The sequence below is a fragment of the Labrus bergylta genome, chromosome 3 (genome assembly GCF_963930695.1).
Source record: "Labrus bergylta chromosome 3, fLabBer1.1, whole genome shotgun sequence".
Classification (NCBI taxonomy): domain Eukaryota; kingdom Metazoa; phylum Chordata; class Actinopteri; order Labriformes; family Labridae; genus Labrus; species Labrus bergylta.
The window spans coordinates 29,060,393-29,079,760 of NC_089197.1; the positions used below are offsets into that span (position 1 = coordinate 29,060,393).

Below are 19,368 nucleotides of genomic sequence, written 5' to 3' on the forward strand. Positions count from 1 at the left end.
CCTGTTACAAAAAAGCTCCGACCTAAGTGATAGCTATGCAGGAAAAACATTTAAACTTATTACAGATAAACACTAAAGCCACAATCCTTCTAACTATGAAATGTTAAAAAAACACACCCTGTTGGACTTCACGTCATTCTGATTTTGAAAATACCAGTGCAAGTCCCAGTGCAGGAAGCTTGAAATGTTTTCCTTGCTGCTGTTATGCATGCAGTTTGTGTTTTTGCAGAGCAAGACCCACACACGCGTTCCCCTCCTTATATTGGTCAAATGATTTTGGTGTCTTCTGTTACTGTAAGTATAAAAGATGGTCCAAGAGTTATTGCATAACAAAATTGCAAAGAGCCATTTATGTAAAATGTGTTTACACAATTTAATCCTAAAGCGAAGATTATGGACTTGATAAAGTGTCTGCACCCTGCTGCGCTCAGTGTGTTGAGTGACTTTTCTGTGCTATAAACATGTATTTGTTCTATTTTTCTAATCTACTTCTAATGTTATTGTCGCTACAATTATCTAAATTCCCCTCGAGGATTAATTGTGTACTTGTAGACCTATAGTATGTAATATGATATACATTCAGATTAACATAAACCTATCAGACTTCTTCTATCCACATAGTGATATCAGTGATGTTCTGACATGTGCTGTTAATAAGACCACCTTTGTATGACTCAAACAATTTCATAGAGCATTTTTCTTTTCCATTAGTTGCTACCGAGAGCCGACCTTTGTTTCCATGGTGTCAACTTGTAGAAGGTTTTGATTTTTATGTAAATGAGGTACTAGTCTTTGTTTAAACTTGAATATAGCCGTAGAAACTGAGTAAGAATTCTGCATATATAGACAAAATTCAGATATTTATTAATAGAAAATACTGTTATCTCCTGTACATAAAAAACTGCAATTTGTTCACAAATAAAAAACTCTCTCCAGATGCACATGTCCGGTTGTTACAAAGCATGGTGTTTTCTGTACCACCTTCCTTCCTTTGTCTCCTGATCATACAGCCTCTTGGTTGTGCAGCTGGTGAGAGTAGATCAGATCTTCATAGTGGTATTTTTCTGCTATAGCCATGATGGAGTCATTGCATCTGATTATACTCAGAACCTGCAGCACTTTCAGCACAGCAGACCTACAGAAGAGAGGAGCATACAAGTGTGCATGAAGACAAATATAGTTATTGTTGTAATTAAAGAATGAAGATAATTAAGGATATCTTAAGATTTCATACTGGTTACTTGTTCTGTTCATTCTCTAACTTTAACTAAATACCAACTATTAGGTTCATAGAAATACAGAACTGAGGAACTCAAAACTCTTGAATTGTTAAGTATAAGTGAATTATTTTTTAGATTGTATAAAGCAATTGGAATATGAATCCAGAACTACATTTCTTGCTGCAAATTTTTCAACTGTTCAAGCAAAGCTCCTCCTAATGAGATGTGATTTTTGCTGGTTAACAATCAGCCTCAAAACTCTCTATGGGACTGCCCTGATAGTTATCAAGTCAATACAAACACACAACCCTTTTAATTAACTAGAAGTTCTCAAGGTTTGCTGAAAGCTGGACATGATGACAATATATATCAAGGGTCACATATTATTCTCCTTTTCAACCAGTTTAAATAAGTCTCAGAACTCCCCAAAACATGTCTGTGAAGTTTCTTGCTAAAACTCTACTCTGATCCTGTGTTGAAGCATTTCTATAAACCCCTCTATTTCTGCCCTGTTCAGAACAGGCCGTTTCTGTGTCTGTAGCTTTAAATGCTGTTGACCTGTGTTCGACCGCACCCCTCTCTGGAAGGGGATGTGCCTTGGCTTTCTCGATCCATGCCCAATTGATAATGGTGAGAGGGCAGACTCCAAGAGCAGAAAAAACACCTAACTGTGGGAGAGTCACCCTCCTGGGGGAGGGGTTACTGCCCTTTGTGATGTCATGGAGGGAAAATCTCAAAATGGCCCTTTTGAGCACGCATTTTCTGACAGGCTAGCGACACCTATTAGTGTTAGAAAAACACGATAAAGTATATTTTTCATAATATGTGCCCTTTAATACAAACCTTTTCTTTCCATTTTAGTCTCACTTATTTGACCCTCCACCCATGCCAAAGTTATAATCTTCCTAATATATATAAGTATGTGTTGTTCTTTTCACCTCATGCTCTGATCTTCAGGAGGCTGCCGTTTGCACATGGTATGGACTTTCTGAACTAAGTGGTTTTTGAAATTCTCAAGCTGAGGTAAACAAACATCCCGTCCTTTGTGCCAATACAGCGGCAGGCTGTCTGCAATCTGAAGACAGAGGAAGAGAGATATAGAATGAGGTTAAGCAAGAGAATATGAGGGAGGGACAGCAAACAACCAGACTGAAGTTAAAATCATGGGCACAGACACCATAAATACACACATTACACAGTAAAGGGTTGAAACATTTACACACCATTCTGCATGCATGAACAGCATTGTTGTCTAGTGTCTGACTGCTCAGTGTGATCATCAGGTATCTGCTCAGAAGTTTGTCCAACATCAGCTCCTTCAACACAGACTCAGGAAGCAGCCGGTCCCATTTCCCCATGTTACCTAGAAGCTAATAGAAACACAGAACAACTCAGATTACAAACAGCAGACAGATAAAAATGTAACCCCCCCCCCCCCATTTAAAAGACTGAAAAAGGCATATATTGTGTTCTTTATGCTGCATTTAGTTAGAGAATAATACTTTAATGGCCGTCCAGAACTGTTGATCCCTGAAGTGACGCTGAGGAGACGAGCGATCTTCTAAGAGCCTGGACAGAAAAACAAACGACAGAAAGGAAATACTGAAATGACCATAGAAAGTAAAAACCAGAACAGTGTTGAATACATGTTAAGCTTAAAGAATGACTATTTTATTTCAAGATTAAGCAAAAACATATGACATAGTTCACTCTATACTTTATATATACCAGCCAGGCAATGATAAGCAGAAGATATGAGAGCACAAGGTAGTTATGAACAACAATGACACAGAAGTTTTTTGTCAGTTTTAATTGTTCATATATACAACCATGTTGCAACTGAGAGAGGCAAGAACACAAACTGACTTTTTAGGGTAAAGAGGGATGAAGACATCTTCATCTACACAGCTTCTCAAGCGACGGACCACAGCCTCAATAAATGCCTGCACAGGACATAAATATACATCATTAGGACAGATATGCAGTGTATTTTATATTAAATCAATGTATGTATAAGCTACATCTATGACCCTTAAATGATTGTACAGCTGGGGCTTATTGCTTGTGTTTAACTTGTTTAAATAGTATGAATAAAAGCATAGTAGGATGAGTTGACCTCACCTTCACAGGTTTTGTCTGCTCCCCTTCAAAGATGGAAAAGTCCTCCTTCAGTCTGAGACAAAATTCAGACAGGCAGGCTGACTGATGGCTCGACATGGGATCCCACACCAGCTCCACCAATGCTGAGCAAAGACAGAGCAGAGAGGACTGTGATTTTTCTGTAGTTTGAACACATGTGGGCAACACAAACTGTTACAGACTGTGTGGAGGGGCTGATAAGCCCAGAAGACCTGGATGCTAACAAGCTGTACAGCCTTGTTGTTAAGATGTATGAATACAATCAGAAAAGAGAAGTGTCTGGACTGGATTACATAGTTGTCCTATAGAGAATGCATGACATGAATATATAATTGTATTGGTTTTTTTTTTCTCCTTTTATGAACCTTCAGTCAGCCTCTACCAATCACTATATGCTGCTCCTCTTGGATTGTGTGTGTGGTACCTGTTATTTTGGGTAGGACTGTCTTTTCTATGATATTGGACAGTGTTTGTCTGTCTGTGTGCTCCAGCTCTTCATGACCGTGACCATGACAAAAGGTCTCCACTGCTGTGAACCATGGGAGGTCTTCAAAGTCCACACTGTCATTCTGAAACAAACACACACATTTACATTTGACCCATATATATACAAGTTGCATTAGACACATTTTCTGTCTGTATATATGTGCGTTTTCCCATGTTGGTGCCTGCTAATACCATAAGTGGGTTGAAAGCCAGCAGCTGATGTCTTATGATTGGGTTCAGCAGCTTGGGCAGACAGAGAGAGATGTAGGCACTGTGGTAAGAGTCAGAGTAACATCCTCTCCATTCTTCAAAGCGGGACAGAATCTTCTTCACATCACTAAACTCTTCCTGGACGTCAGAAAACACTGCCTGGGACTTCGACATGATGTCAGCTGGAGAGGGAGCAGAGAAGGATGGAGAGAGAGTCAGACAAAAATATTTTATAAAGTCATACAGCAAAAGGAAAACTATGCCAACTCACCTTTCTTCTTCTGTATCTGCTCCTCCTCTTCAGCTGAAGGCTTTGTGTCTTCAGGGATATTTGAATATTCTTCATCTTGAATATCAGGGTCTTCCTTGCTGCAACGTGACAGATTATAATAATAATTCATTTGTATTTTATGTGAAGGGCTTTCTTTAATTCATTCTGCTAAAAAATATTATGAAAGCATCAAAGTTCTGCATAGAGTACATTTTGATATCCAAAACATAGAAGTTATTAATTGATAAATTCATGATTTTATTGAACTCACCTTTGAGTTTGTGTCCCACTGGTGGGGCCATCACTCAGCTCATCTTTGTTAACTAAAAAAAGTGGGGTTAAAAAATGTGTTAATATAAATACTCCACATAGAAACTTCTTTGAAACATATTGTATGGATACATCACAAATACACATACACATAGACACACAGGTGTTACTCACAGCTGAGCTGCTGTAGACGGTCAGCCTGCTCCTTGATCCTCTGTCGTCTCTGTGCTGACAGTGCCTCCATCTGGTCAGACAGCAGAACGTGCAGCTCCAGTTCCAGTGAGTTGATCTCTACAACCTGTCAACAGCCAGCAAACAATCCTCATACTGTATACCTTCAGAGCAGGCAGTGTTTATGCAGCCTTAGGTTACTTTTATATTTGTGCCCAGCAGCAGATCAGAGCCAAACGATTTTGTGGAAGCTGTGGATGTTTAAAGATCATTTTCATCATGACAGAGATTATGACTTTAAAAGGTAGAAACGCCATGATTACAGCAGAAAAAAAACCTGATAAGAATATGACAATCAGTGCATCAAATTTGGCGACTAAAACCAGAACCCTGTCTGCTAACTCTAAAATCTAACTCCACTGTTGAGCCCAGTAAACCACTGAACCTCTAGATACATTATCATCCTCTTGTAAAGGTCACAGTCGGGATTATGTTAACCTTGGCAAAAATTTGACATATTTGCTGTGTCACATAAAGTGATGACGAATTAGGAACATTAATTGAAGAGAATAACTAATTTCTGACCTTCTCTCGTAAACACTCCACCAAGTTGTGGGCGTAGAGGTTCATGGTTCTGTAAAACTTCAGCTGGCTCTCAGAGGAACTTTCCTCCAGAGTCTCCACAGAGGTTTTAGCACCGTCAACATCCCCCTCCATCCTCCTCAGCTGGGCCTGCCGTGCTCTGTGCACCTCCTTTAGGGAGTCTAGTCTAATGAGACGAGCAGAGGAATACAAAGATGTTCTGCTTGACAAATGTACTCTGAAATATCACAATTATGTTCATTGATGGTGTGGTGCAACATTCATTTAAATACAGCTCGAGGAAACATACGTTCCAGTGATCCTCTTCTTGATCATTGAGACACTAATGGAAGGGAGAGTCTTTGGGACCCCCATTGGTCTCTTCTTCCTGTTTCGTCTGCCTCGCCTGCTGATACTGCTGCTGCTGTAGCAGCTGGATTCACTGCCAGATGGACTCTGAGGAGAGCAAAAACAAAGGTTGAAAGGTGTCATAACCCAGTAATTAGGGGAGTATATACCAGTATATAGGACTAATATTTCCAAAAAAGGATACCATTCACCCAGATGAGAAACAGAAAAAAATATTTGAAAAAAATAATTAGTTGAAGAAGAAAATGGGGAAAATTACAAGACTGCTCAGCCAGTCTTTCCATACCTGTTCTCCTGGCCGTCTCTTGACTCCCTTTCCAATTTGTGTCTCCTCCCAAAGTTCCTGCTCCTCGCCATCGGTCCCAGAGAAACTACAATCACTACCTCCTAGATCACACACAAACAAGATGGAACATTTCACTAAGTGCAAGAAAGAAGTGAAAGTATGCTTTGTGATACTGTATCAATTGTAAAGAAACAACTATCATGTTTAAATTAATAATTTACCAGCAAACATGTTTATTATTTTACTGATTTGGGCAGATGTTTATTGGTTTACTTTGAAAACTTTGCTGGGATGTTGGAAGTTGCAGGGACTGATGATAACAAATGAAGATCCCTTCCCTTCTGATTAAATAAAAAGCAGATTTTTCGCTCAGATTCTTTACACAAGGGGTTATGCTATGCTCCTTATAATATGAGCATTCTTGAAATCACATTTTAAAATTTGCAATGTACTTCCTAATGTATCACAATATATTGATTCACACTCATACTATCCATAGCATCACCAGATCATTGCCTGACAGCAGCCCTGCATGACACATTCCTACAAGTTGATGCTAAACACGCAGTCAGACTAAACTAAATCTACACTATGTTATCCACTTTTCTTTTCTTTCCTCTCTGTGAGAATCTTTCTCTCTAATTATTCTCTGATCATTTTCTCTTTCCCTCCTTTTCTTCTGGATTTCGAGCATTCTTCACCTTTTCCCTCTTCACCTCGTCTTCACTCTTACCGAGTTTCTCAGTAATCCTCTCTCTGATGCTCTTCAAACGTGGGGCAAACTCAATTCTTCTCTCGTGATCATCTGGCTCATCATCATCATTGCCGCGGCCATCTTCATCCTCATCTTCCCTGCTGTAGTGATCGGGGGTGCTACCAGCGGAGCTCTGGCCATCTCTTCCCAGTCGAATGAAATCTTTCTGGGCTCGTTTAGCGTGACGCTGTTTCCTGGCTGCCTCGATCTGTTTAGCACTTGGAAAGACTACTGTGAAGACAAATTGAAAGATGCAAAAATTACAATTAAACAGCAAACATGCACTGCGGATAAATGATTTGCCCTTTTTTATCTGGTATTTTTGTCTGTTGCAGTCCTGAACTAATCCAGTCTAAATTCCTATCATTTCTTTAAGACCTATTTAAATGTCTGGATGGCATAACTGCCTGTCTATCTACATGCACTCTGTTGTCCACTTCCTGTGTATAAACAGGTAGGTAGTTACACATGAATGGTAGAAAAAGCTAGTGTAATATGCTGCTTGGCTCTCCTTAGAGATTAAAGCATCAAAGTTCTGTATCGAGTACATTTACATTAAAAATCTAAATTAAACAAACAACGAGGAATACACAAACCTGGAGTAGTAGTAGAGCGGCTAGAGTCTGAGGCTGAGCTTGCTAAGGAAGACATGGAACTGACTCCATCACTATCCCTGTCGTTATCGTTGCCTTCTTCTTCATCATCATCATCATCATCATCATCATAAGGCTGCGGAGAACATGGTGAAGCCACAGAATCACTGTCTGAATCAAGCCTGGGGGAAGCAGATAGTGGAACATGTCCACTGGCTGGAGCTGAGAGTACACAGAAAACACAAAGAATGTAAGTATGATGACATTTGCCAACATTATGAAGTCCTGATTTAGAGAACAGAAACAAGATGAAAATCCTTAAAAGTCATGGACAAACATTTTCAACAGGCAAGACTAATGTCAATAAACAAAAATACATCGGTTTAAAAACAAAAATGCATCTGACTGGACTGAATCTGGTCTTTGCTGGCACAATAACCCTTCTCCATAATTCCCCAACAAAAATATATAAACAATGTCTAAATCCACATTTAGACACACAACCAGCTGCCAGTTTAAAAGTTAGACTGAATGGTGTTCATAAGTCACTCTGTATTTGTGTAAACATACTGGGACATTATTCCAAGATCTCTTTTTATCACATCTAAAAATCACAACACCACAAGTACAGCCTGAAAGATGACTTGTATTTACATTTATATTATGCAATGTATTCCTGTCAGGTCACCTACCAGATCGCTGGGTGTGTTTGGCAGGTGAAGCCTCCTTCTTCTTCGCTTGGAACAGCACAGCTTTGTCAGAGGTCTTCTTCACTTTAAACGTTGGTTCCTCAGCTTAAGCAAACACATAAGCGGACACAAACATACCATGTCATACCATAACCAAACAGGAAACTCTGTGCAGTGATCATTTCCCACATACAGCAGTATAATATGTCATTTTCATTGTACCCCGGTGCTTAAATGAGGTTTCTCTGAGTCAGGGAAGTAGGAATATGCACCTTGTTATAACAGCATAGACTTCTTCTCAGTAGGACCCACAGACTGTAAATATTAGACTGAGGAACTGAGACTGAGGAACAGCTTTTTCCCCAGAGCTGTCTCCCTCCTGAACTCCATCCCCCCGCTGACCCCCCTTCCCCTGCACATCACCTCACACCCATCATCCCCCCCCCCCCCCCCCCCACTCCTCCTGGTCATACACACACATCTCTCATCCACCTGTATTATTGCACTATAGTATGTTCATATCCCCTCAATAAGTTATCGACCTGTACAATATGTCTGTATATTATCTGTAATCTAGTATAGCATGCTCACTGCACCTTAATCTGTATATTATAATCTGAAGAATATACTTATATTTATAGCATCCCATTAATCCAGCCATCCATATATACCCAATAATTCACTTTCTTAGTCTACATCTGTAAATTGTGTAATTACTTGTACATAGCACAGACTCTTGCACTTTCTGCTTATTGCACTTCTGGTGAGATGCCAAACCTCATTTCGTTCCTCTATACTTTTAAATGTGTAATGACAATAAAGTTGAATCTCATCTCATATTAGAGCCACTAACAAAGCTTGTAAATTTAACTTTATTGGCAGTTCATTGTGTGCAAAAATGTAAAGGTGAAAGGAAGCAGGTTAATGGCTTTATTGTATAATTATTCTGATAAAATGTATTTGTGTCGTGGGTTATTTCCTTTGAAGCTCTTACGTTTCTTAACACACCACTGACGTAGAGTCACCGTCCACCTCTGAAAGAGTTGACCACCTACATTTACTCATATTCACCTTCTTTGTCGTCAGAGAAACTGAGGGTAGGGTCTGTTTTCTTCTTATTCCCATGCTTGTCTTTAGTCAGCTCCGACGTCTCCTCGTCTCCTGCGTCTATGCTGCCCGTGTTGGGAGGCGTTGTTTCCCGCTTGGAGCTGCAAGAGATGCCGCGGCCCTGTGCAGGTTTGGACGACTTGTTTACCACAGCTGCTGCTTTCTCATTATCCTCTCCACCCCCGCTCTTCTTCCTCTCGTCCTCCTCGTCACTTGAGTTCTCTTTTCTTTGCCGAAAGTTCCTCCGAGGCTTTTTGTTGAACATTTTGCACTACACTCACTTAAACTCTGGGTAAAGGTAATATCATAAAGTGTTTGAAGGAGTCGCAACATCTAACGTAAAGAAAACTTCTTCTTCTTCTTCTTCTTTGGGTTTTAGTGGCAGCTGACATTCAAAAGAAGTCGCATTGCTGCCATCTGCTGGATTTAGCTACTCTTCACATTCATAAATGCTCTTCAAAAGTACTCAACACATAATTAAATAGGCATTTTCAGCCTCTCCCTCTTTTTCACCACAGGCCAAAATACTTTATAATCTCTCCTTGTAACTGTGACCTGTGACTGTGACTGTGACCTACTTTTCTTCCATAATTTGCTCCACCCATTCTGGTGGGTCGGTGGGTCGCGACTCAACACATGCATATGAAAAATTACTTAAAATTGCATATTTTACCCATTATTGTGAACATATATACAAAAAAATAGATCAAGAGATTCATTATTTTCTGCTTCTAGCATTTCTTTCAATACATCACTAAAATAATATTTGCCTATAAGTCTTCCCGGGTTTTTTAACCACCTCCATGGACAGCGAGGGTCTTCATGTCTCTAGCACCTTATTTTGGGGGTCACATGCCGAAAAGTTTGGGAACCCTTGCTGTAGCCTATAAGCATTAGGAAATCTGACATTATCTTACTTCAAAATTGTATTGTGGGTCTAACACTGCTGATCCTGTTGTATTTGTCATTTGTCTTTGTTCTGTGTGTTCATAAAACTCATCAACCAACATTTATTTTCCTTCTCATTGTTCTCTAGTTACTCTAAATCTACTTCAGCTGTATCAAGCATCCACACTTAATACAGTTGGACTGATGTCCTTGTCCCATATCTCTCTCCACTATCCCCTATCCACCCAAAACTGGACTGAAGTGTCCTCTCTTTTTCCCAGCACGCCTTCAACCCTGTTTTTGTTGGGTGTCTGTCTGTATGTCCACTCAGGTTCAACCAATCATTTGCTCACCTGTTTCCTCCTGAGACAGAGCGGCATCTCTCCTCGCCTACCTCAATGTGAAGTGCACATATTAGAGATGACGGAACTGCCCCAATATATGTGAAGAGGTTGGGCCTGAATCAATTCTCACTTTGCAAGTGCTGTTTTTACTGCCATACACCACAACCCAGAATCAATTCTACATCTAGGCCTACATTAAGGCACTGCAATGCACTATGGATTATGTAGGCTAGTTATTGTATAAAAGCTTACCAACCAACCTGCAAAGAAAGAATTCAGCAACTTTGGTTTGCTCATTAAGTGTAATGTCATAGATTAGACAGTGATGTGTGCACTTTTATTTGATGGGCAATTCTTTTAGGGCCCACCTTTTGTACTGAGTAGGCAAAATATTCTGTGTTTAAATGAATAATGAATGGCTCTTAGCTCAGGAGATGATTGTTAAAATGGGGTAAGTTGAAGAACGTCTGAACACCCAGGAGGTAACTTGAGTCTCTGTAGTTTCTGTGTTACCTTCTCATATATCTTTTTCCCATCATATGTTGTCCTCTCCCATCTGTTCAACTTTTATTCATCTCTCTGTCTCTCTCTCTCTCTCTCTCTCTCTCTCTCTCTCTCTCTCTCTCTCTCTCTCTCGCCCTCTCTCTCTCTCTCTCTCTCTCTCTCTCTCCCTCTCTCTCTCTCTGTCTCTCTCTCTCCCTCGCTCTCTCTCCCTCCCTCTCTCTCCCTCTCTCTCTCTGTCTCTCTCTCTCTCCCTCTCTGTCTCTCTGTCTCTCTCTCTCTCTCTCTCTCTCTCTGTCTCTCTCTCTCTCTGTCTCTCTCTTCCCCCCCTCTCTCTTTCTCTCTCCCTCTCTCTCTCTCTCTCTCTCCCCTCTCTCTCTCTCTCTCTCCCCCCCTCTCTCTCTCTCTCTCTCTCTCTCTCTCTCTCTCTCTCCTCCCACTAGGTGGACGGTCAGAGGTTAACAGCGCCCCGCAGCGGACACACAGCCTCCTCCGCTCACTCGTCGTCAGCCATGTTGTTGGTGTGACATACTGAGTTATCAGCAACAGGTTCCCTAATACTGCTGCTAAACCCCTACGTTAAAGTTTCTCCAACAAATACTGCTTTCTTTGGATACTGACCCTCTACCGTGTGTACAGGAAACCGTCCAGAAGTGGTGGATAATAACTCCAGGCCGCTCAGAAGCTCGAAAGTTGGATGTTTTTGTGGCCGTGGTGAGAGAGGTACGTAGGCGAAAGTGCTTATCTAAGCAGTGTAAGTTTGATTTTGTTACTGTAATGTTTTCAAAGGTCGCTTTTCGGGTTCTCAGTCGCTTTCGGCCTGTGTAACAAGTCATCCTGTTTGATTCTGACTTATGAGTATAAAAGGAAAATCTGTCTATTGAGGGGGCTGATGCTTCTCAGCCTGAGATGAGGTTAGCAGTAAAGTTATGATTTTAGTTCACTATATTTTTGATCAGATTTTTTTTTGGCACTTGAGAATATGCCAACTTCAATATGGAAATAGGCTCAAAAGGCAGATTTGCAGGAAAGTCTCCTAAATTCCTCTCTCAGTTCAAACTAGTTCTGCAGGTTGCTGGCAGGTCTCTGCTGGTGACAAGTGATCAGGGAATGCTACTGTATCAGTTCAACTTAGTTTAACAATGACGATTGATGAATATATTTCACGATTAGGGAGTTGCAGAGCTCAGTTATGTCTTTTACTTCATAAGTGGGTTTCCTATTCTAACACACCTATTATAAATTAATTAGATTTTTTTGCAAGAATTTGTGAAATATTTTAATCTTTTTTTTCTGTAGAGAAGACTGATGCTTTAAGTTCATCATGAACGTTTTCCAATGTAATATATATGCAAATGTTATTGTTAAGTAGTCTGGCCCTTCCCCTTAAGAGCCTTAGGCCAAAACGCGTTTATACTCATGGAACTATATGGAGCAATCATATTATTGTGTTGTCTAGGATGGGTTCCTATATTTGCATGCAGATAGAGACTGGAGGCTTGGCACGTTGCTTATTATGTTTTATTTAACCAGTAATGTAACAGGCTAGCTGCAGCTTTCTTAACCTAGAATAAACCGGCTGTCTTTGTTGTCATCCTAAGAGTTATTATGTTGTTATTAGTGAGCATGGCTTAGGAGTGAATGGGGACATTGCCTTTAAAATGATGTACCTTGTTATTGCCTCTATGATTGCAGTCTTTGCCTAAGCATCCTCAGAAGCAGGAAAAATGCCTGTCAGCTGCTGTGTATGGCCGAGCCTCAACTCCGACCTGTATGTTGAGTCAAGTGTCAGGTTTTTTTTCTTCTTCGTGTTGTCATTAACATGAGCTGAATTGCCAGTTTTATCTTCACACTACTCAACATTATAGCTTCTGTTTAAAATATGACCATATGACCTAAAGCAGAATTTGCAACAACAGAAAGCACCCAGATAGGCCCAGTAACATGTTGGTGATGGTAAGTTAAACATTTTATCTCCTCGTCCTGAACATATCCTTCAAACAACAATTAATCAGAGCACCCTCTCAACTCCTGGTGTATCTTCTCCTGATATATGGCCAAACCAGGGTGGGTCAAAGAACAACAAAGAAGCGAGAATGATGCCTTGCCTCTTAAAAAAACAACACGGAACTGCAAGCAGCATTAATCAAACAAATCCTGACATATAGGCCTACTCCTAAAGTCATTTGCAGCACTTCACCCAGCATATCAAACTACTGCTGGATGAGGTGCTGAATGCAGAGGGGGCGTGTGTTGGGACAGCTGGAGAGTACACACCATGATGGGACAAAGTTGGAAAAAAGACAGACAAAAATAACAAGAGAATGAGTTACAAAGGACAAAGTTGTCAAAAGGAGCATCATTAGATTTACTGTAGAAACAATCACAAAGAGGGAGTGTCATGGAGCAGAAAGGGAGTTGTGGATAGAGTTGATGTCATCTGTGTGAGGTCAGTGAGTGAAGCAGCTGAAAATCAATCATTTTATAGAACAACAGGCCATGCTTGTTTCAGAGGAGTGATGAGGACAGGTCAGGGTCACACTACTGCTATAGTATGGGTTTAGAGGCAGAGGGACATAGATATACAGTGACACATGGAGAGAAAGGGGAGAGACAGTCGGGGAATGAGGAAGTGAAACTATTAAGATAAGAACAAATATTAATAAAAAACAGTCAGTTTTGCCTTCTCTGGCATTTCATTGTGTGCTTAATTTCCTTCTTGATTATTTAGTTTTAACTTACATTTACAATAACAACAGACAACAGACATAACAACGTTTAACAATAAAGAGATATGGCCTCACACATATGGGACACATATCTCCATTCAATACAGTCTAGATCTGCCAGTTGACAGCATGGACCACTCTTCAGACAACATCCTTGGTGGACAAAAAAGGGAAAACAAACAGACACACACCACCACCACCACCACCACCACCACCACCACCACCACCACCACCACAACAACAACAGGAAACACTTGGGTGGGGATCAGGCAGTATACCTGAGATTGCACAGAATTAAGACAGCAGCAGAGATTGCTTTATTTCCGTCAGCATGGTGCAGAATAGAGAATGTTTAGGGTTTTTTTTAGATTTGTTTTGGGGCTTTTTATGCCTTTTATTTTAGAGGTAGTGGACAGAGTCAGAAACCAGGGAGAGAGAGGGGAATGACATGCGAGAAATGAGCTCTCAAGGACTTAAGCCTCTGGGGTGCGCACAATAACTAGGCTTCCGGTGCGCCAGAATAGAGAGTGTTTAGTAAATAAAAACACAGATGCACTCAGAGAGAGAAATTAAGAAAGACAGACCTGCGTTGTGAAGGCTGCTACTGAAGCAGTGAAGGTCAGGGGCAACCAGGATATTTATCCAACAGTGTCATGTGTTGTATATACAGACAAAGAGACAGAAATGTCCCAGTGTTTCAGCAGGGACCAAAGCAGAACTGAAGCTGGTGACATCAGACCATAGACTGTATAAAACATGGACGCAGTCTTGGTAACGTCACCCATTGGTTAACAAAGGGGAATTTTGAAGCCCAACAATGGCAGTCGCCATATTGAAAACGGTATCTCAACCCTCATTTTTGGTCAACCTAGAAACAAACAAAGAGGTAGAGCTCATGCAGACCTTGGTGAACAGATACCATGGCCCCCCTTGCAGTCATATCAGTCACGGCCTTATTAATGCATAACTCTTATACTTCATAAATAAACGTTTAAAACAATCACCTGTACAGTGTGTGCCGATAAAGTCATAAACTATAGAGCCCAAAGTGGTTTTTATAGGAATAGGAATTTTTGAACAAGTTTGTATGTGACCTGCCAGGCTTAAAGTGCACACTCGAGGAAGTTCAGACTTGAGAACTGCACTTTTTGCCCTTCGGCATTGGCAACATCTTTAAAGGCCCTGACACACCAAGGAGACCGTCGGTCCGCCGGTGAGCGGTCATCGCCCTAGTTTTTGTGTGTCCATCTCCGTCGGCCCCAGTTGGCCTTTTTTCTGGCCGTTTCCACATGTTGAATCGGCGTGAGCCATCGCCGTTGGGGGTAGGAATCTCTCTGATTGGCTGTTCAGCTAAGTGAAACAGGAGAGCAAGTTCGCAAGAAGAAATACAGAAGTGCCTCTTCTATTCTTGTTCCACTAATAAAAGACCAAGGGCTGACAACGCCAGTGCCATGTTCAACTTTTGATCGGACATTATTCTCGATTAGAAGTTCTTATATTACGAGTGTTGAGTGACAGCGGTGAGAAAACGGTTTATTTATCCACGATCTTCCTCGTCTTCTTCCGGTTTCCCCTTTTTGGAATGACGTTTACAGACAACCATCGCCTGCTGGCATGGAGAGTTATTGCCTCTCACGCATGCGCAGAATGTACGTGGTGGTTAGCTGTCGGCTGCAGTCTTTGCGGCGTGTTCTAGTGCAACTTTTTGGCCAAGACGAAAGGGGTCGTGTGCCGAACCCACAGGTGGCCTTCGTCGCCACTAGTTCTTTGCCGTCTGCTCCGGAAGCTGCTACACAGACTGAAATATGTACTAAATAAGTTTTGTTTTTTTTAAGTCAGACAATACTCTGAGGAAGTTTGTTTTCTTGCCACACTCCAGTCAGGCATTTATTCCGTATAAAGTGGTTCAAAGTAGATGTTGCCACATTTTTCAATGGTGCCGTAAGGCCCAGAGCTAAAGCTAATTACCTGTGACTGCCCTTTATTATATTGGAGAAACAAGTCTTCATCAAAGAAGACATTAGACTTGGCATAGCAGGAAACCACTGGTATAACTAATAATATCATAAGGGGTGCATTCCATTTAGCTTGTTATTTCAGAGCCATGCCATCTTGTATGTTGGATCTCTGACACTGATACACTGAAAGGCAACAGAGTCATCGTTAACATAATTAATCACACCTGTCCTTTCCCTGCTAATTCCTGAAATGGCCAGTGTATGTGACTGATTCATCTTTTTGAACTTCACAGAAAGCCATAAGCAGTATATAATCCTGTCATTTCAGCCCATCTATTGAGTACAATCATTTCTGCTGCTGAGATCTGCAGTGACTCAACTGATTCCCAACGTATATGACCAGAGCAGTGAGGGAAACAATAATGAGGACATACAGACTCTTGTCTGTACATGAATACTGAGTTAGAAGCCTGCACAGAATCTCATGTAGCTCATTGCTAGTCTTTTACCTGTTCATTGCACCTTAACAGTTTCCTCTCCATCTATACATGGTATAAATGTGATCTTTGTATGGATTACTTATCTGGATAACAACATCTCATCCACACCCCTTAGCATTCCATGTTTTATTATGAATTCTCATTTGCTTAATTCTGCCTATATTGAGATCTGATTCCAAATATGCAAATTATTTGGGCATAGCCTGTGTTATTGTTTGCAAAGGTAAAGGAAGCAATGCCATGGACAGACGGATCGTTCCTTATTCTTTGAATGTTGACGATGACTTGCTTAAAGTTCCAATGAAACAACAAGCAGAGTATGGATCTGCATATGTCAGGGTTTATTTCAGAAGCAGGAAGCTTGTAAATAACAATCACAAACAGTTTACTTTAAAACCACATGTGCTCAATGTGAGATCATTCAAACAAAAACTAAGTGAAGAGCCTCCACTGCTGGCTAGGTTGTTTAGGTGATGTTCACTGTGTGGGAGGGAAATGAAAATGTAGGCATTTCATTGGATGCCAGATAAGTATACAACCCAAAGTGCAGTATGAATGATCACAGAATAATCACAAACAGACTTTTCAAATGTCTCATTAAAAGGTGTGCCATGCAAATGAAGAAGTTAGGCAAGGAAAAACCACAAGCTCGCCGCAGCTTTCAACATAGCACAATTATGGATAAATGTTGATGTAGCATTCAGTATTACTCAAGTACTTGGTGATAATCTGGTGAGTTGGATATTGTTTATCTGTTGACAGCTGATAGTAAGTTAATACCTTGTATATGTTCCCACACCTCTGCATAACTGTGAAAGAGGTGTTCACAAACTACAGGTGTGGACCCAGCGTGAGTCATGTACCTATTTATGTATTCAACCATGACAACAGTCATGGCACCACTGAATGTGTGTGGGCATCAGGATGGGCTTTGACTTTCATAGCATCAGTCCAACTATCAACTATATTCCAATGATCTGAGACTGAAGTATCTGACTGGTGTATAGTTAAAACAAACAAATAAGTGATGATTTTGAAGAAAAACTAAAAATATACAGGAGGATTCTTGACCCTGCCCACTCTTATGTATGTTTTAAATTGTGCAGTCCTATACTGTCAAATAAATGCAGTGTCCCATCATTTTAAAATCAACGTCTTGCCTCCCTGGCCCATCAGTATGCAGAGGCTTTCACACGTACCTCACAGTTGTCAGTCTCTTATCACAAGGATTGATAAGGGTCTTTTGTCCAGTCAACATGAAATATTTGGAAAATAAACTGCAAAAGAAAAAAGTTGGGTTTCTGTAGAAGTATTAATAACACCTACTTGTGATGACTATGTCATGTTGTCTAAACAGCATAGTGTCATTTCCAATTTTGCTTTTAGTCAATTTTAATATCACAGGTGAAGTAGAATATCAGGTTTGTTTGAGGGAGGTGGAGCTGTAGAAAAGGATTTGCATGAGGATTTCAGACAGTCGATCAGTGGGTCAAATGACACGCTGTCATCCAGTCAACAAAAGTCAGACTCTGTTGTCGCTCTGGAAACTGTAAACCTCAAAGTCAAACTTCCTCTGCTATCTTTAATTTATTTATTATAACTCCTTCAGTGTAACGTTACCTAAGGTTACACTCCTAGACTGGAAGCTGTAGAGTCAATACTTACTTTTCAGGCACTGGCCCCACAGGCAACAAAGCCTCTACATGTTGAGGCCATATGTGTTAGTCTCCCAAAACTAACATAGTTATAATATATTAAAGGAATGGAAATCTTGATACAGACTTTCTTTAACTTTGACAATAAAAGACAAACACAGACATGAAGGAATCAGATGTTTGTTTGGTGGCCAAAGAGTATAACTGTAGTGTCCAGCTTAATAAAACCCTGGTGTTGACATCTGGACAACAATATATGTTCATCCTCCTGAATCGTACACCATATCAAATCACAGGTGACAGATTTGATGTTTAAATTTAAACAAATTTAACTTCAACTTCACGGTTTATATTCTTCAATTTATAAAATATCTTGATGGATCATTACATGACTGTGTGACAATATATCAATTATTGCAGAATCTCTGTACCTTGATATTTAGTTATTGTGTGCCACAGATCATATGGTGTCATATTGTATCGTGATGTGAGTGACCCTGTGATTTCTGTCGTACTGTACTTGTGTTTGGAATGCTGAAAACTTTTCACTGATATATTCTTTATGGGAAAAGTCACTATATGCAAACAATCACACTCCAATGTTGTTGTATGCCTCAAATGACTACATATCAAGAATGACGCCAGAATGAACAAGAATAAGACAAACACTGAATACTTTAGGCTGCTGAAGGTGGCTGAAGGAGAGTAGGACTTAATGCATAAGGAGAGAGTGCAGAGTGACAGATGGCAGGCACTAGAGTAGCCCTTCCTTGCTGTTCTCTGCCCCTGTGAGGAGCATTGATCTGAACACACTCCGTCTCCTACTATCTCACTTTATCTTATTCATTTTCTTTTTGACAATGCTAACATCAGCAACGAGCCAGCGATAAAAGTTCTGCTCTCCTACAAATCATCATCAATTTGTATTTCTTTCATAGCCCAGTTCCTCTCCTGACTTATTTCTTAGACATCAAAGTTTTCCTCCAGTCAAAATCCATGATCACTTCCTGAGTCCCTCGGATGAGGAAATGCTTGTGTTTCAGGGGTTACCGGGCAGGAAGTGTTGAGCATACGGAATGGAATTTCTCTCCTCCTTTTCCTCCTCTGACTACATCTAGTGAGTCTGACTGGCTGATGGGAGGGAGATAGTCAAGGAGGAAGCAGGTGTTCAACATTCAGAATGACATCAGTATGATAGCTACAGAACCAAAATAAGACATAGGTGAATCACAGGCTCCTAAACTGAAATGCATACAAATAATACGTTTCTTCTATTTGATGTAATGCAGTTTTATAGTACGTGTGCTCTTTATGTCCTATACTGTGACCCTCTGATGCAAAAGTTCAAACAGTCAACACAGCAAAAACTGTTTAATATCTAACAAGGCAGTTTCAGTGTTGGTCTTTAAATACGGGGCAAACCCAGCACTTTTGCTAGTCTTTGGTAAACAAGGAGCCTATGTATGTGGTTCATTCAGTCTGTGATGTGGTCCAGTACATTCATCGTTTTGCGGCTTAACTTCCTTCAAACCATCCCAAGCTATATTTTAAACAATTTTGCTGAAATGATATAAACCTAACTATTTGACAAAAACGACATTAAAGTCAATGACAATGAGCACCGCTTCCTTTGCCATCTAAGTAAT

The 19,368-nt window shown here is 40.5% G+C and overlaps 2 protein-coding genes across 4 annotated transcripts in view; one reads left to right on the forward strand and one right to left on the reverse strand.

Moving 5' to 3' along the window:
- Nucleotides 1–841: 841 nt before the first annotated feature.
- On the reverse strand, nt 842–9,433 carry gcfc2 (GC-rich sequence DNA-binding factor 2). Of its 2 annotated transcripts, none has more exons than XM_065953104.1 (18): nt 9,112–9,433; nt 8,044–8,145; nt 7,355–7,573; nt 6,738–6,986; nt 6,005–6,105; nt 5,660–5,805; nt 5,353–5,536; nt 4,771–4,894; nt 4,598–4,649; nt 4,327–4,424; nt 4,038–4,237; nt 3,784–3,928; nt 3,342–3,463; nt 3,087–3,163; nt 2,723–2,789; nt 2,444–2,590; nt 2,159–2,295; nt 842–1,135 (listed from the first exon to the last, which is right to left on the reverse strand). In XM_065953104.1, exons 1-18 carry the CDS (start codon nt 9,410–9,412, stop codon nt 1,003–1,005), a joined length of 2,604 nt encoding a protein of 867 aa, XP_065809176.1. In that variant the 5' UTR covers nt 9,413–9,433; the 3' UTR covers nt 842–1,002. The 2 variants fall into 2 exon arrangements, with proteins under 2 accessions (XP_065809176.1, XP_020505879.2); XM_020650223.3 differs by having other exon boundaries at nt 6,738–6,989.
- A 1,939-nt stretch (nt 9,434–11,372) lies between these two features.
- Nucleotides 11,373–19,368, forward strand: part of itsn2b (intersectin 2b) — a 33,817-nt gene continuing 25,821 nt past the window's right edge. For both annotated transcript variants that reach the window (XM_065953105.1, XM_029278268.2), the window contains exon 1: nt 11,373–11,603. The gene's annotated coding sequence lies outside the window, so the exon portion shown is untranslated. The remainder of the gene's footprint in view (nt 11,604–19,368) is intronic.

What these genes read in the sequence shown, in the direction of transcription:
- gcfc2 (XM_020650223.3), bottom strand. Translation starts at nt 9,412, where the DNA reads ATGTTCAACAAAAAGCCTCGGAGGAACTTTCGGCAAAGAAAAGAGAAC. An exon ending in GAGGATTACTGAGAAACTCG is followed by an intron (nt 6,106 to 6,737) that starts GTAAGAGTGAAG and finishes TGTGTGATCTAG; the next exon opens with GAGGTAGTGATTGTAGTTTC. An exon ending in AGCAGACAAAACCTGTGAAG is followed by an intron (nt 3,164 to 3,341) that starts GTGAGGTCAACT and finishes TGTCCTGTGCAG; the next exon opens with GCATTTATTGAGGCTGTGGT.